General features: G+C 39.9%; 1 protein-coding gene across 1 annotated transcript in view; it reads right to left on the bottom strand.

The window, feature by feature from the left end:
* LOC103042479 (endothelin-converting enzyme-like 1) overlaps window positions 1-16,740 on the bottom strand; it is a 65,645-nt gene extending 48,905 nt beyond the window's left edge. The window contains exons 1-6 of the mRNA XM_007247686.4: window positions 16,566-16,740; window positions 9,390-10,174; window positions 8,185-8,451; window positions 6,922-6,990; window positions 4,235-4,345; window positions 1,660-1,752 (exon numbers count right to left, since the gene is read on the bottom strand). Coding sequence (XP_007247748.3) covers window positions 1,660-1,752; window positions 4,235-4,345; window positions 6,922-6,990; window positions 8,185-8,451; window positions 9,390-10,019 — 1,170 coding nt within the window. The 5' untranslated portion in view covers window positions 10,020-10,174; window positions 16,566-16,740. The remainder of the gene's footprint in view (window positions 1-1,659; window positions 1,753-4,234; window positions 4,346-6,921; window positions 6,991-8,184; window positions 8,452-9,389; window positions 10,175-16,565) is intronic.
* Between the last annotated feature and the right edge of the window lie 768 nt (window positions 16,741-17,508).

Below are 17,508 nucleotides of genomic sequence, written 5' to 3'. Positions count from 1 at the left end.
CATTGCTTTTTATTACTGACCTTGATTTTTCCTGCCCTTTAATGTTGCAATGTTTTGACCTCTGGACATCAACCCTGGTGTGTTATCTCTTTGTTGCTGCTGTTTACTGATACTGTCCTTCATTTGTCTGGCCTTTCCTTTGTCCTATGCTTTATTTAATAAAGCATATTTTGATTTGCATCTGATCATGTCTGAGACCTGCTCTATCATGACATCATTTAGACTATTTAATTTATTAACCCCTTAAAATGCCTTGTCCTGTATACAGGATACAGGTGTAGGTGATACAAAACCCTTTTTTCTGCAGTAAAATAACTTATTTACATTCTGAAAAAATTGAGGGCTTTCTGAAATCTCCTACAGGACACTAAGAGAAGCTGCCTGTTCACTCTCTACTTCAGTTAATAATTTCAGATCAGTAGCAGGAATCAACCCAAATTCTGTAGGTTTGAAAATATACAAAAAAACTAGACAAACATAATGAAACTAAAGGTTTGGAGGACATGAACAGTTTGATTTGTATTCAGGAAAATATTGATTTTAAAATGAAGTCTAGAAAAAAGCGGCAATTTTATTCATTATATTTTGACATTAGCAGATGAATATTGAATATTTTTTATAATTCTATTACAATAACAATTATGCTTTTCAGTAATGTTCCTTATCAAACATGAAAGATTTTTCTGTAATGCTTGAATAGAAATCCTCAATATTTAGTGATGTAATGTCAGGCAGACAATTGACAAAATTCCTGACCAGTAAATGGTGAAAAAGTTGCAAAATTTATGAAAACAACGGGCAAAAATATTACATTTGGTAAACCCCTTATTAGGATATTAATTTATCAGGCATCATATATATTATAATATCCGACAGCATTACCACACATCACATTTATGTCCATATCTTGTGCCCCTAAGTGGGGTGTATGTACATTTCAGAGTTCAGAGGTGTAAACATAACCTAATAAGTCAGAACTGTTAAGTAACAAGTTAAGTTTAGGGATTTTGGATCCGGTCCGTTTTCTATGTTTGGTTTTCTTTTAATCAGCGTTTGAGGTTTATGGTATTTAATTTCCATGTTCTAAACTCTCATTATTCAACTATACATGCAGTAAATACAGTTCCCCATTGTAGAGCACCGTTAAGCTATCTATGATATTAGCTCAGTTAGCGAAAGAGAAAAAGCCATTTAGGCAGTGGCCTGGCTCCCATTACCTTCTGCATCACTAACTCCATTGTTTCTGTTCAGAGCAGCTTTACTCTATTTAGTGTGATTTCAACTTCATTTCTTTTCATGTGCATTCAGTTCAGAGTCATACAAATTATAACACGTACAATCAAACCACTCCACTCTGCTTTATTATTCCCTGCAGGTGTTTCTGCTATATCTCTCTCTCTCTCTCTCTCTCTGGCTGGATGGACTTTCTCAATTGTAGCTGAAGGACAATCCCCGGAGGGCTGTAAAGAGAATCGCTCTTTCTTTCACACTCTGTATCTGTCTCTCTCTCACCGCAGACCTCAGAACCTTCTGTCTCCATTGGAGTTTATAACTTCATCTATCATGCAGGCTGTAAAGCAGCACGTCTAAATACATTCTGTGTTTGTGTGTTTATTTGTGTGTGTGTGTGTTTGTGTGTGTGTGTGTGTGTATACTCACGCTAGGTGCCATACGCTGGAGCTGTTTGAGGGTGATTCGGTTGTACATGCTGCTGATGTCTTTTCTCTGCTCATCAAACTCTGAGACTGTGATCTGGAGGAGAGAAGAAAACACCTATAAACCAGAGTCTCCGAAAAAATAATACACCCATCCACACAGTGAAGGCTCAGGGGTTACAGCACTGCCATTCAGCTGCTCATCATTGGAAATAGACGTAATTCTCTGGTTAAATGTAAGTCTGGAGGTCAGATGACCAAAATCCATTAAAATTTCAGGACAGTGTCTAACGCTAGTGTCAGTTTGATGTAAAACAGTGAGAAAAGCTGAAGCTTTGATATTTGGTTAGTTTGGTTAGTGTGTTGTAAAGTTGTGATGGTCAATCAAAATCCAAACATCCTCTTTGTGACGATGCTCACAGAACTCCCGCACAGGGAGACATAAAGTCATCAGGTAGTGCAACTGAGTGTTGTTAAAAGGTACCACGCTGTCCATTCAAACAGTGAAATTTATTTACAAAAGTATACCACCTAATTAAAAGCAGTTCAGGTCAGTATAAGAGCCTAGACTGCAAGATCTTAGAACTCACTTTCCCACTCTGACTCCATTACACTCCTTTATGTGTTATTACTATGTGTAATAACACATAAAATCAGATGAGATTACAGGCCTTTCTGACAATACTGGTTTACATTAGACAGTGTACGCTAGTGCTGGGCGATATGGGAAAAATCATATATCACGATATGGATTTTTTAATATCACGATAACGATATATATCATGATATATCACGTTTAAGTATGTTTTCAGTTATTTTTCTAAAAATATGACAAAATAATATCATTGCTCACTTTTTTCCAACTTTATTTCAAAGTGACATTAAACCCAACTTTCACAAATGAGAATTACTACCTTTTAGTGCAGCAATATATATGAATTAAATGAAAACAGATGAGACAGTAGATGCAGTAGCTAATCTTTTCAAAAGAACAATGCGTCTCCATTGTTCAGCTCTCATGAGTTTAATCACGTGAAGCAAAGCGGCGTGTCCCCGCGTGTCCCTCAAATAACGTAAAGCAGCATCATGTCGCAAAACCACATTATGAAGCTTAGCGAAGATTACTTTATTATCACTTATATAAACCGAGTTTCTGCAAAGTGACCACGCCAATACATTTCATCGTAGCCTACTTTATATATTTGCGTGAATAATTGATGAAATGACTGTAGAAACGATAGAGACGATAGAAGGTAAGTAGCACGATAGACACTTTTCTATCATCCCCACGATATTTATTGTCATATCGCACAGCACTAGTGTACACAATTAACACCACATTTCCCTTTTTTTCAGAACTGACCTCAACCCCCACCAGAATAAGCTGTGGGTCTTACTCCTACCCCATGGAGTGAGTCATTCTTAATTACATACAGGCAGATGATCAAGGTAAGTATTATGGGTAAGTATAACAGGTAAATATTACAGGTAGGTATAACAGGTAGGTATAGCAGGTAAGTATAACAGGTAAGTTTTAAAATACATACACTGCTGGTGATGATCAGTGCTATTGACCTCATCACAGCCTTCCAAACTTCAAGTAATTTTAATGTAAAAGTACCAATATTCAGTTGTAAAGAATTTACATATTACATATTTACTATCCCTATAACCTAACCAACCATTTGGTGAATGGTAAATTTCTGGCGTGTTTCTATGTTGGCGGCGGAAAACACTGGGGCTCCACTCACTATAACGATCCTAGACAACAGTCAATCATCAGAGTCCATTCCTACACTCTAAAAAACAGAGGTACGATATGAGTACTTTTTTGTACTCAAAGGTACAATATTGGTATTTACAGGGTCAGATTTGTTCCCTCTAAAGTACAAAGTAATTTCTTACAGCAATAAGTACAAATTTGTACCATTTAACCAGCCAAAAGGTACATTCAGTATTCTGTATCACTGTACTAATAAACAATATATATTTTAATTGCACATTTTTTATTTGAAAGCCAGACAATTTTGGATCATCAAGTTTTTGAGCAATATTTAGTTGATGATAATGTTTATAATCTTTATAATCTTTACTGGCACAAAAACCATGGGTACAAAAAAGGACTTTCACTGAAAGGTACTTTTTTGTACCTCAATATATAGTACAGCCCCAGCCACAAGCTTTGTACTCTTTTAAGTACAAATCTGTACTTACTTTTCTTAGTGTGTACAGTTGGCTGTTAAAGGGCATCACAACTGGCACACTGATTCATTTAATATAATGCCCCAAAACACACCCATTATTAATTAAGAAAATTTGTTTATGCCTTTTGCTTGTTTCCAGCTGCGCTAGGCACATTTTTGGTGCCCTCACAATACCAAAGACACACCGACACGCCCTAAATCCAGCTGCGCTGTATGCAAATGAACCGTGCACTATAGATCACTAAAATAGTTGTTGTAGTGGAGGATGTTACTATTACCTTGTATGTAATAGTGAGTCACTGGAAGTGTAAAGTATAGGAGACAGGAATGGGCTTTCATCTGCATTATGTTACATTACATAGATACGATACTCACGTTGGCCAGTCTTGTCTCCAGGTCTAAAATCTCCCTGGACTTCACCGTGGCGTTGTGAGCTCCCAGCATGCTCAGCAGCCTCTCCATTAGGGCCTTGTAGGCTGCCAGGATCTGAGATCATCAACACAGAATGACAGCGTACATATGACATCATTATCCACATACAGGGCGTCGGAAACATTCAGAGAAACCCCATACTGAAGCTAATTACTGTTAGTAGCAGAAAGCTCACACTCGTGACATCAGCCAACGGCCTACTGGCACACAGGCTGGATCTCACCAGTGAGGGACGAGAAGCACAGCTGTGACATCATTAGTGAGCCACACGGCCGCTGACATCATAAGCCGGGGCCCAGACACATATGTGACACGATCAATTAGGGGCACGTACTCACAGCGGGAGAGCAGCAGACAAGGAGAGTGGCAGATGGGCCTCAGACGACACAGATGGACAGACGGAGAAACGGAGGAAGAGGAGTGGAGATGGAGATGTTAAGAATGAAAGAATGAGTTAATTCATTAATGAAAGGGCGGAGGAGTGGAGCAAATGGAAGTAACATGAAAAAGAAAAAAGAAAAGTAAAGCTGAGTAATTAATTTAATGGAACAGAGAGATACTGTGAGTCCACTCATCATATAAAATGATTGATTGGATTGTATTTTTGGGCTTTCAATTATTTATTTGAACTGTTGTTTTTCTGAAAGACTAGTTCTGTATCTGTTTTATCTGTATACTTTATTATTATCCTCTAATTACCATGTTTCCTACTCATTGAAAGCCACAAGAAAATGGTACAAAACATCATTAAAAGCTCAATATTGGCATGATGAGTTCTTCATTCTTCAACTTTTCATTGCAAATGTAGAAACACCGTCCACTTTATTGGAAACACCTACGTTGAAACACAATAATGTTCTTCTTCCACTCTTATTATTATCATTCGCTCATTGACTCCAATGTAAGCTGATATATCACAGAATTTCTTACAGAAACAACTTCAGCGTTTTTGAATTTTCAATTGGAAATTGGGTAGCTCCAACCAGACTGAATAGATCAAAAGAGTAGAGATGACCACATGATGATCATTTGTGACAATAATCATTTAAGATCATCCTGAAATTGGGACAACATCCACAAATGTTGGTAGTGGCAAATCAGCCTCAAAATTGGCCCAAACATCCTGTAATGTGTCACAAGCATTAGCCTTTTTCTAGCCCTTCATAAACAAGCAATTTCTGACCACTGAATTGCTGTTGGCTGGATATTAGATCTAGATGACCTGACTGCTCTCAAGACAGATCAAGACATAATGAGAAAAAATAGTTGGGATTCTCAAAATGGCCCCATCATTACAGACCACCTAAACATACATGGGTCCTTTCTAGGCCCGAGTGCGCCATTTACAACCCAGATGCGGCTCACGTTCAATGTGGTTGGCCATGGGAAATGTCAGAGCGGTCAGCAACTTCCTGCAAAGTCAATGACTACAGACTTCCAAACTACCAAATGTAGCCTCAGATTATCTCAAGAATAGTAGAGGGTTTCCATGGCTGAGCAGCTGCACACTTTACACTACTGCATCCATTGCTTTGCATTGCTTTTGGAGATGTAAGGCTGACTCTAGAGCAGTGAGATGTGTTCCTTGTCTGGAAATCAGCTTTTGTCTAATTGCACTATGCCGAGTGTGCCAACTGTACTCTACAAAGTTTGAGGTATTCCAACATGACTGCACACTAGTGCGCAAATCAAGGCCCATACAGACATGAATAAGCAAGTTTGGAATAAGCAAGAACCTGACTGGCCTGCACAGAGTCTTAACCTCAACCCAACAGAACACCTTTTTTGAGAAGCCTCTTACTGCAGCCTGTAGGAAGGTGGGGTTAGACATCCAACTCTGCCCACATCCAACCTGGTCCCTAGTTACGTCACAACCCATGCCCTCGTTGCATCCAAGGCCGTGGCTAATTATATAAAATAAAACAAAAGAGCACTGATAAAACCACACGTTAGGACTGTGACTATCATTAAATTGGCATAATTTTGTTGATTTAGAGGACTTTAATAAAATTCTTTGAAAAGTATTAGCAGTATACTTTACAATTCATAATTCATCACTGACAACTGTGACATAAGTCAGAAATTGCTAAGCACATATCTTCAATGGAAAAAAATACAACATACATCTGAATAATGAATGCTGGAATAATCCTGTTAAAGTCTGCGTTACGCTACACAAGGAGGCATGAAATAGTGTATCAAAGCGTATGAACGCGAGCACATGAGAGGCGGGTTGGATTCCCATAAACACATTCCTTAACCTTGTGGAAATCCTTCCCAGAAGAGTTAAAGCTGTTATAGGTGCAGCATCATATTAAACCCTATGGATAAAAAAAAAATTAGACAATAAGGTGTAGTGAAGCTAACGTGGAACCTGTGAATAAAACGTTCTGGGTCTCACTTGGGCATGTAATCTGGGAATTGGTCACAGGTGGTAAAAAAAAGGTTTCTAATAAAGTGGACAGTGGACTGTAAGGGCTTTGGCACCAACCATCAGTTGTGATTGCGCAGTTACAGCCCTTTACATTCAGTCATTATGGCTCTCATGCAATACAGTCCCTCAATTCAGGAGACAATTTGGCTACTAACACACACACACACACACACACACACTCCTGCATGCTTTGTACCTTCACACTGTCCTCGTCTTGGCCCAGGTACAGAGTCCTCTCTGGCAACGTCAAACCCTCCTGATCAATCTAGAATTTTTAAACACACACACAAAGAGATTGGGCCAGACTTAATATCACACACACTCATACCTGTATATGCCTATGTATAATCATCTCATTTACATGTACACTACCAGCCAAAAGTTTTAAAACACCCCTAATATTAAATGGTCCAGTAGCTGCGGTGCGGTATGGCCCTGCAACAACTGCTTTTTATTTTCTTATCTTAGCAATGACTTTATTACTGTCCTTCACCTGTCAGACCTCAAATTCTAAGCTGAGTAAAAGGCTAAAGCTGTTCCCGGTTACGCTTCATAATACAGCCAGCATTTTAGAGGGTAAGTACTGAGTACTTACAGAGTAAGAATGGTAAAACACTGTACACTACATAATACAGCCTGCCCCCTGTTGTTTCTGAGTATTTACTGAGTAAGTACTGTGTACTTAGAGAGTAAAAACAGTAAAAAAAATAACCATTAATATAAACTTGTGGTGTCTGTGTATTAATAAATACATTTTCTTTAAAATCTCAGCATTCCTGATTGTGTTCTTAAAGATATACAGTATAAATATATATGTTTTCTTCCTACTCCACCCTGATTGTTTTTAGCTGCTCCACTCTTGACAGTTTTAAAAGCATAATTCTGGTTCATCCAGAGAATTTATACCGTAAGTAAAGGGAACATACTCTCTAAAACGTGGGCTGTATTATAAAGCATTAACCTGTTCCCCATGTAGGTCAGCCAGACGTGACTCTTCCTGTACCACTTTTCATCTGTTTCTAAGAGTCTTTTGAAGGTGTAGGAAACAGTACTCGCTGCTCTCTGACTTCATCTGTATTTTCTATAATGAACTCACAGTGTTTGTGTTTTTTAACTATTATGATAAAGGTGTGAATGTGCTGTGTGTAAGTGTGTAAATGCTGCAGTAGAGAGTAACAGCAGTAGCACCATCTGGTCTAGCACTGCTTTACTACAGACAAAGATTTTGTAAATTGACATTTTTTAAAAAACACTTCTAAAGCTCAGTTTATTTCCACCTCCTCTTTTTAAACAATATATGATTTTTTCAGGGGTTTTTTTTTATATGTAAAAAATGTACACTGGATTTTGTACCATTTCTGACCTGAAAGAGCTTGGCAAAAATGACCAAAAATAAAGGTAAAAAATGTGAGTGTTCTAAAACTTTTGACCGGTAGTGTGCACATACACAGACACTCACTCGTATGGCATTGCGGGAGGAGTTCTTGTCGTCCACGTTGACGGTCAGAGAGAAGAAGACCGCCGTGCTGTACACCCCTTGGGTCCTGTACAGCATCTCGTTAAAGTCAGGCCTCACGGGGGCGGAGCCACTCTCCCAACCCGCCCCTCCCGGTGGAGCGCCAGACAAGTCCCAGCCACCGCAGCTGTCAATCACCTCTGTCATAGGCGCCGCTCCGAGCCGGTCGATCTCCTGGATGTTGACGCAGGAACGATAGAACTCCTTCACCTGGGAAGGAGAAGAGAGTAAGATAATAAAAGGTAGAAAAGAAAAGAAAATCTCAACAGAAATGTATGGAAAAAATTGTCTGTCATAGAATATATTGTGCAAAAATTAGAATACCTGCATACATTGCATTGCAAATTGTATTTTAATTTAAACAAAATTTAGAGGTGATGGTAATATAATAAACACATGCATCTAAAGAAATGTCTTAATAAAATAAATAATAATAAAAATAATAATCAATTTCCCAGTAAATAAAAAAGGACACCCAACACCTGAATTAGCCATTGGCTGAAATTACCCAAAAAAGAGTACCAATATACCAGTCTCTGCCACCAATTAAGAAAACATTTCCCACGTTTCCATAAAGAATTCTTCCTGCTCTGTGATTTTGGGGTTTAATCATATGCACATAGTACACTTCAAATATTCATCAGGATTAAAATCATGTTGCACTGTCCACCTACATTTATGACTAAAATCCACTCCAAAGAAAAAAGCTATTTTGATACATGGTGCTGTTTTGCCACATAGACAATCTAGTCTGCCATGTACATGAAGAAGATTTACAACGTTTCTGTTACTCAGTTAATTAATGGATTGAAACTCATGGTTACAGTTCAGGTTACAGTTGCAGGGGGTGTGTTAATAAAGCAGGGAAGGTTAGAAAATGTTAATAAAAAATTGTAGCAGGACTGGTATTACAGGTTTCATTACTTCAAAATAACACATTTCAGCTATTAATGGAAAAAAATATGGTTTAGGGTTTTGTGGCTCTTTAAAGTGTGTGAATGCATATGAAGGCCTGCCTGTGTGACCAAATATCTTTTAAAATATTGTAGAAAAGGGAATTAAAGTATGAAATTTCAAAATTCAGATGGAACTTTTTGGACCACAAACAGGTTAAAAACTAGGACAACCGTGATCAACAGTGTATGTACCTTCCTCTCTGCACTCTCGGATCCTGCCCTCCTGATTGGCTGTTCTAAAAGGCGCTGCAGCTTCTCCTGGTTCTGCTCTCCGATGGCAGTAATGATGCCATAGCTCAGTTTGTCCTCGGGAATCCCGTGGCGCCTCAGCCAGCCTCCGCATGCGAAGCTGTAGAAGTCATGGCAGGGCTGCACACTGGTGTCAATGTTCCCCTGGACAAAGCGTGCTGCCCTCAGCAGCGAGCGCCTCGCCTTGCAGTCCTGCTTGCACTGCGCATCCTGCTGCGCCTCCAGCGACAGGAACTTTAGGGCCAGCATGCAGCCCAGGATCACGCAAACGCCGGCCGCAAACACCAAGGCCGAGAGGAGGCAGATCTCCCTCCGGCTCCACCTCTCTGTAGTCCCTCCCCCTGGACTGGTCCCGCCTACTCCAGTACTCTTCTCCCGTCCACCCCGGGAGCGCCCGTACCGGTCGAGGGAGCCTCCCAGCTGCAGGCTCATGCCATTGCTGAGGGTACTGCTGCTGTAGCGGCTGCCGTACTTGACCTCCTGGAACTCATCGTAGTGGGCAGTTAGAGAGTAGGTTTTCTCCAAGGAGACCGGCGACTGGGCTTTGGACTTGTTGGGGAATGTGTGGAACATGACGGCTCAAAGGAATGAGCTGGGAAAATGTTAAACGGGTTCACAACAAGGTCATGACCCTTGATTTGACCCAGGCAACCAGAGAGAGGGGTTTCTTCTTTTGATCTTCCTCTCGTTTGTTTGGTGAAACGTTCTCCTTTGGTTTCTCTTGCAGTCTTCGAGCCCCGTGTTGAAATTTAAAAGAGAAAAAAGGTTCTTTTAGTATTTGAGTGAGAAAGAAAGAGAGACACTGGTAAATTCAGAAAGCTTGTTTTAAAGGAGCAACCAGTAACAAAAAATGTGAGAAATTGTGTAAAATGGATAGAGAAGTTCAATTTCCTAACACTGGATTGAGTTTTCTGCCCCTCCCGCTCCTTCCCAGACGTAAAGCTCATGTTGGTGCCAGACCAACACACAGTGGCAACCGTCGAGGAATTGTACTGAGGGAATATATGCATTTACAATTTCCAAAATCTCTTCAACACTAGTGGTAAAGATTATTTTTCTCGCTATGATCAGCAATCTTACTGAAGCTCAGTGATTACCTGTTCAGCAGAAAAATATAAAAATAAAACTGGTGCTAATGCTTGTTACTTTACAGCTAAACACACTTAAAGGAGAACACTAAAGCTGAGTACACACTACAGGATTTTCACCCCATGCAAAATAATCAGATTTCAGGACTCTTAAATCTTCTCTTGTTTGTCTTGCTTGACAGATTGTTACGTTTTGGTCCTTCTGGTTGTATTTGAGTCCTATGTGGAAGTTAAAGATGGAAAATAGGGGTTCTTTTAGCATTTGCGAGAGTTGGAAAAGAGAGAGAGTGAATTGTAAGCTTGGAAAGAAAGTAAAAGAGGTAGGAGGATGATGGAAGACTGAACCCCTGACTAAAATGCTGGAGGATGACAAAATGGATCTCCTTTGGTGACAAGACCCCTTTTTTCTTCCCCTCTTTCATTTTTTGTTCTACCGCTCTTTCCTAAAGTTGTTTGGATTGATTTCTGACACTCGTCCATCAGAGGCAGGCTGCCCGGCAACTCCAGCCAACTCCAGCTCGGCCAATCGATCAGAGAAACACAGAGGGAGAGAGAAAGAGAAGCAGAAAGGAGAAAGAGGCAAGCAAAGACCAAGGAGATACTTTTATTCCTTCCTTTCTTTACCCATGAAAAGTTCCCCAGGTTCATCCCAGTGAACCATAGAGTATAGTCAAAAAAGCAAACAGGCTATTAGGCAATTTCCCGCACATGCAAAAAGGCTACAGTGATGCAAAACTGCCCATAGAAAGACTGGATAATTGGTCAAAAGTACTGGCAAAAAAGATAAAACTGGCCATCAGTGGAAGCCTGGAGCCTGGCTAACAACCTGTGCACTAACAGATGCACTACAGGTTCTCTGATGAAGTGGACCTTGAGTGCATTCATGCACTTTGTTCCCCAGCTTGTCTTCATATAGAACCAGCTTAAAAGCATAAGCTGGAACAGAAAAATGAGAGCAGGAACAAGAGAGAGAGAGAGAAAGAGAGATAGAGAACACAGGATACAAGCCTCGTTTGATGGGCTTTCAAATGCCTAATAAGCCTAATAGGAACAGCTGCATTCTTCACAATAGAAGTGGCTCGCAATCAAAAAATAAATAAATAAACAAATAAATAAACACAACCAGGCCTCCACAATGCAAATACAAATACTAGGGCGGTCATAATTACTCAACTGAACTCAGGGATACAAGCAATTAGCTGACCATCTGCATGAGACAACGTGATGCAGGAACCTTGCATCTCCATTTGTTGTTCTCTTATTTTTTTATGCAATATAAATCTGGTGGTTTAATGAAAGAATGGAGCAACAGAAATGTTGTAAAACGAATCCCAGGTATGCAGCTTGCCATCAGCTGCCGGAGCCCCGAGAGAGAACAATTGGCACTACTCAGCTGCTACTCAGCTGTATCCCTATAACTAGTGATGCCACAACACAAGGAAGGTGAAGATTAGAACATGCCTCCTCTGTCACATGTGAAGTCAGCCACTGCCTCTTTTCTAACTGCTGCTGATGAGTAGCATCACATAGCGCTCAAAGGAAAGCGCAGCGACTCGGTTCCAATACATCAGCTCACAGATGCCTTTTGCTGATTAACGTCACTCTGGGAGTGATGAAGGGAACGAGCACCATCTACCCACCCAGAGAGAGGGAGCAAGGCTTTTGATCTTTCTCAAGGCTCTGGCAGCTGATGGCAAGCTGCATGACTAGGATTTAAACCAGCGATCTCCCGATTATAGTGACAGCTCTTTCGACCGCTGGACCACTCGGAGCCTGGAATTGTTTTAATGTGATTTCCTGAACTGAAATAAAGAAGGCTTTGTTTGCAGCATGTTTAATATAAGAGATGCATGTATGGTTGAAGTGGGCTGCTTATTACTTTTTAAACTGTTTATAAATAAAAAAAAAAACTTGTTATGTAAGAACTAAAAATCACAAGATCGAGAATTGAAAATTGCTCAAATATTTGAAAAATATATATTTTTTTTTATGATATCGCCAGTGCTCAGGATACACTATAGTGCTGAACTGTCTGTGGTGCTCTTGTTGATAATCTAATGACGTCTATACCTAATACACCAGTGAAAACTGTTTATTTCATGAGGTGTGAACTGAAAAATCTGCATTCATTCTGTATGAGAGGAGCATGAAGCCAGTGTGTAAATTGGTTATGAAATTTTTAACAAAGCTACCCAAAAAACACTGAGTGAGTTAAGAACTCATTAAACTGCTTATGGACGACGAATCGGAGTGAGAACGGAACTCACAACACCACAGGTCTTTATTCTCACACTCATACGATAATGCAAACATGTATGCACAACACACACACACACACACACACACACACACACACACACACACACACAAAGCTGCGTTTCCTTAAAGTCTACAGGAATTCCTGAGCAGACGTGTGTTTTCATTAGCCAAACCCGAGTGGGCAGACGGCAGACTGAATCCGAAACCATAAAGCCATAAAACAGGAGCACTGCAGTGAGCGAGCATGTGTGTGTGTGTGTGTGTGTGTGTGTGGCTGCTGGACAATTTATGAAAATTGATCCTTAAGCGCTCCAAGGGAGAATTCCTCTCTGATGTTTTTACCAGGCCTTCCCTCGGCACTGTTTCAACACAACTCATTCACTGTGTGTGTGTGTGTGTGTGTGTGTGGGAGAGTGCTGGTGGGGAGTAGAAAGGTGTGCTGATAGATTGAAAAGGTGTATGAGTGTGTGTGAGCAGATAGAAAAGCAACAGAGCAATTTAGAATGTGTATAATGATGTGTGTAATAAGTATGTGTGTAAGTGTGTGTGTGTGTAAGTGTGTTTGTGTGTGTGTGTGCTGTTTCATGTTAATTCAAAAGATTTCATGTAGAGACAGATTGAACAGATGAGCCACTCCACATGGACACACACAGGGGGAAAGTGGGGAATCTCTTAGCAAATGAAAAAGGGACACACACACCTGAAGTGAGGTGGGGGTGTTCTTTGGTAAATGTCATTCTCTATTCTCTCAATCATTCATCATCATCTCTCTCTCTCTCTCCCTTTATCTCTCTCTCTCTCTCTCTCTCTCTCAAACACACACACAGACACACACCAGCACACATGTGGTGGTTAGAGAACCTCAAGTCAATGCAACGTCTCTCTGTCACAGACTTCTACACTCAATCACTCCCTTTCTCTCACACAGTGGTTCACACACACACACACACACACACACACACACACACACACACACACACACACACACACACAACTTACAAACACACACATTTCCTCTCTTCATATGAACATTTTCCCATTTTACCCAAGCCTTTCCTGAACAGTGATGTGGAACGAAATAAGAACACTGAGAGAAAATGACTGGAGCTGAAACCACTGCTGTTACACACACAAACACACACACACAAACACACACACACGCTTATAATAAACATCACAAGACACAGAAGTTTGTGTGTTACCACACAACACATCTAAAACACAAACACACACACTAAATCATACATACACAAACAATTACAGATTTAAACTGTGAACCATACATACTAGTGCATTTAAAAAAAAAATAGAATATCATTAAAAAGTTACTTTGTTTCAGTAATTCAGTTCAAAATGTGAAACTCTAATATAATATAGATGTATTACATAGAGTGATCTATTTTAAGTGTTTATTTCTTTTCCTGTTGATGATTATGACCTACAGCCAAAGAAAACCCAAAAATCAGTATCTCAGAGAATTAGAATATTATATAAGACCAAATGGTACTTTTGGTACTTTTGTGTGCCAAGTAATGCAACACAATCAAAAACACACACACACACATACACACATTATAGCACACAGCATCCTAAAGCACACACACTTGTCTCTTAGGTAACACACATAATCCTAAAATGCACATACACATACACACGCACACTTACACATCATAACACACACCATACTAAAACACTAAACCTATTCACACACTTGAAACACCCTACCACTAAAAAACACACATTTACACCACAACACACAAACACACATAACACTGGAACACACATCCTAAACCACACACAGTTCTGCACAGGTGTACTTAGGCAACCCATCAAGCATAGTCAGTCTTCTTTCTGCCTTACAAACACACACACACACACACACACACAAACACACAAACATACACACAAACACACATACACAAACACAAAAACCCACACACACCCAGCTTGTCTGAAGGAGCAGATGTTAAGTTGTGTGTGTGTGTGTGTGTGTGTGTATGTGTGTGTTGGGGGGTGTAATGGATTAGATCTCTTAGTACCTGATGAATGACCATTTACGAGACATGACAGGAGGACTAACAGAGAGCACACTTAAACAAACACACACACACACATACACACACACACAGTATAAAGTGCCACTTACTCACATTTATAAGCTGCCATACAGTCATTGGCTCACCAGACCTTTCAGAATTACTCACTCATGCACACACACACACACACACACACACACACACACACACCCTTCCAAAATCCATCATTTTACACTTTCACATTTTTACAATTTACATTTTATACTATAATTTCTCACACTGCGAACCTTTTACATGGTTAAAAAATGCTGCTTTTTAAAACTAATTTCACCTAAAAAAAACACCATAAAATCACCAAAGATGCCTCCCAGCACCACACAGGTGCTCATACACACTCACACACATCTGAAAGTTGGATATTCAGTTCTATAAGAAATATAAATGTTAGCTAAAATATCTCCAATAAACTAAGTCTGTTTTTTTCTTTTAACTTTTATTGTTGCTTTTTCTCTCAAACAGCTAAATCTAAATGTGTTTCTAAACCCTAACACAGTGGTTAATCTCTTTACAATGTGGTAACCCTCGCCATATCGCTTAGTCGTAACAGTTCTTCAAACATCAAGGCTCACAGAAAATTTGCATGAAATACACATAAAAGTTCCACTCAACATAATGGAAAATATATAAAGAATAAAACAGACAACTTTTTGAGGCCAAAATCTGTGAGTACGACCAATTTAAAATCTGTTAAATATCTGTAAGTAACTTTTTAACAAGAAACACAGCTCCAATAATCAATTCAAGTAGGTTGAACACAGATTACTCTATTGTAAATACAAAAGTAAATGTAATGTAAGAGAAAAAGAAATGTAAAAGAAATATAATAATATGAAGACAAAATGCTAAAAGCTATGCTTCTGATTAATATCTTCATGTAACATTGTCTTATCTGACAGCATAATAAGTAGTAGTCATTTTGGAATGACTAGTAGATCGTTTCGACAGAAACGGATAGGAATCTGACAAAAATGTTGGTCATCTGAGGTAATGTTTGATAAACGTAATTCTTCTGATTAATATCTTCACGCAACATTGACTTATCAGACAGCATAACAAGTAGTTCAACAAGGATAATGCATTGTAATGTTTACCACAAGTATCAATAACAAATAACATAATATCATAATTTGTTATGTATGTTAGAATCTGACAGAAATGTGAGAGAAACATGGTGACCTGAGGTAAAGTTTTTCAACAATGTCATTCTATCGAATCATACCATGTTCTTGTGAAATACCAGAATGAGTACTTTTAACACCGATATTGCTTACAAATTATAACCTAGATAAGTAATTTTGTTAGAATCTGACAGAAATATGAGAGAAATGTGGTGATCTGAGGTCACCCAATAAAATAACATCTTCACAATTTGCTTGTCTGAGAGCAGATAGTAGTTTGACAGGCTCACAGTCTGAGAGAAAAGTCAGAATATGAGGAAAATATATATTTTTGATTCATATTTTTGCTAGCTGTTTATGCGGAGACCGTTAAAAACCGTTGGAAAGAGAGCGAATTCAAATTCAAACTGGCGCCTGAACCCGCTCGCGCTCTCCGGAGTAACGATCCTGGTGCTGTCAGGAGCTGAAACCGCTGCTAAACAGCGCCTGCTGAGGTGATTCCTGAGGTAAAAGTAGCGCGGATTGGGAATTTCATCGGCTTTTAAAAAGGTTACTCACCGGCAAAGTGCGTGTGTTTGCTGAGTGGACGGTTTAGTCGTGCGTACCGGGAAAAAACACCGGTAGTTTTAACGAGAAGCAGCCGGTCGCGGTCGGTCGCCGAACGAGTCCTGCTCAGTCGCTCGTGAGGTTTAGAATGGGCTGTGTGTGTGTGAGAGAGAAAGAGATGCTGTGTGTGTGTGTGTGTGTGTGTGTAGCGTGTGTGTGTGTGCGCTCGCGCGCGTGTGACAGACTGGCGTCGTGGTCAAAAAGAGTTACAGCACCGCTGAACCGAATCAGCGGCGCCGCGAGTTAATCGCACAGAAGTCAATTAGCGCTCAGGCCTCATTAAATATGCACTTATTATGCAAATGGACTCCTTTAACCACCCATATCATTACAGTTACCTCAGAGAGCGCGAAGGCGGCTGCGCGCTCAGTCCCCGCGCCGCGCGCCTTTCCACTACTTATAAATAAACAGTAAGTAAATAAATGAGAGCGGCACGCGCGCGCCTCCCCCCCCCGAGTCCAGCGGGAGTTCAGATCTAATCACCAGCCTGTAAACGGAGAGAGAGAGAGAGAAGTTAGAGAGAAAGACAGAACTACAAGAAGGGACAAAGGTAAAGAGAGAAGGGCTGAGAGAGAGAACCAAAAAAAGAGAGGTGGAAAGTAAAAGAGATAGAGAGAGAGATGGATTTAGAGGGAGAAAGAACTAAGGTAATGCAGAGAAAAAAAATAAAAGAATCTAAAAGAGTGAAAAAAAGGGTTGAGAAAGAAGTAGAGAAGAGTTGGGAGAGAACAGAGAAGAGCCACAGAGAGAGAGAGAGAGAGAGAGAGAGAGAGAGAGAGAGAGAGAGAAAGAGAGAAAGAGAAGGGCAGGGGGTTAAGAGAGAGAAGGGTTGAGAAAGAGAACTAAGAGGCAAGAGGAAAGAGAGAAAGATGGATTGGGAGAAACAAAAGAAGAG

Source organism: Astyanax mexicanus, chromosome 18, assembly GCF_023375975.1.
Source record: "Astyanax mexicanus isolate ESR-SI-001 chromosome 18, AstMex3_surface, whole genome shotgun sequence".
Taxonomy (NCBI): Eukaryota; Metazoa; Chordata; class Actinopteri; order Characiformes; family Acestrorhamphidae; genus Astyanax; species Astyanax mexicanus.
Note: the sequence above shows the minus strand (reverse complement) of the source record. Positions and strands in the feature narration are given on the sequence as shown.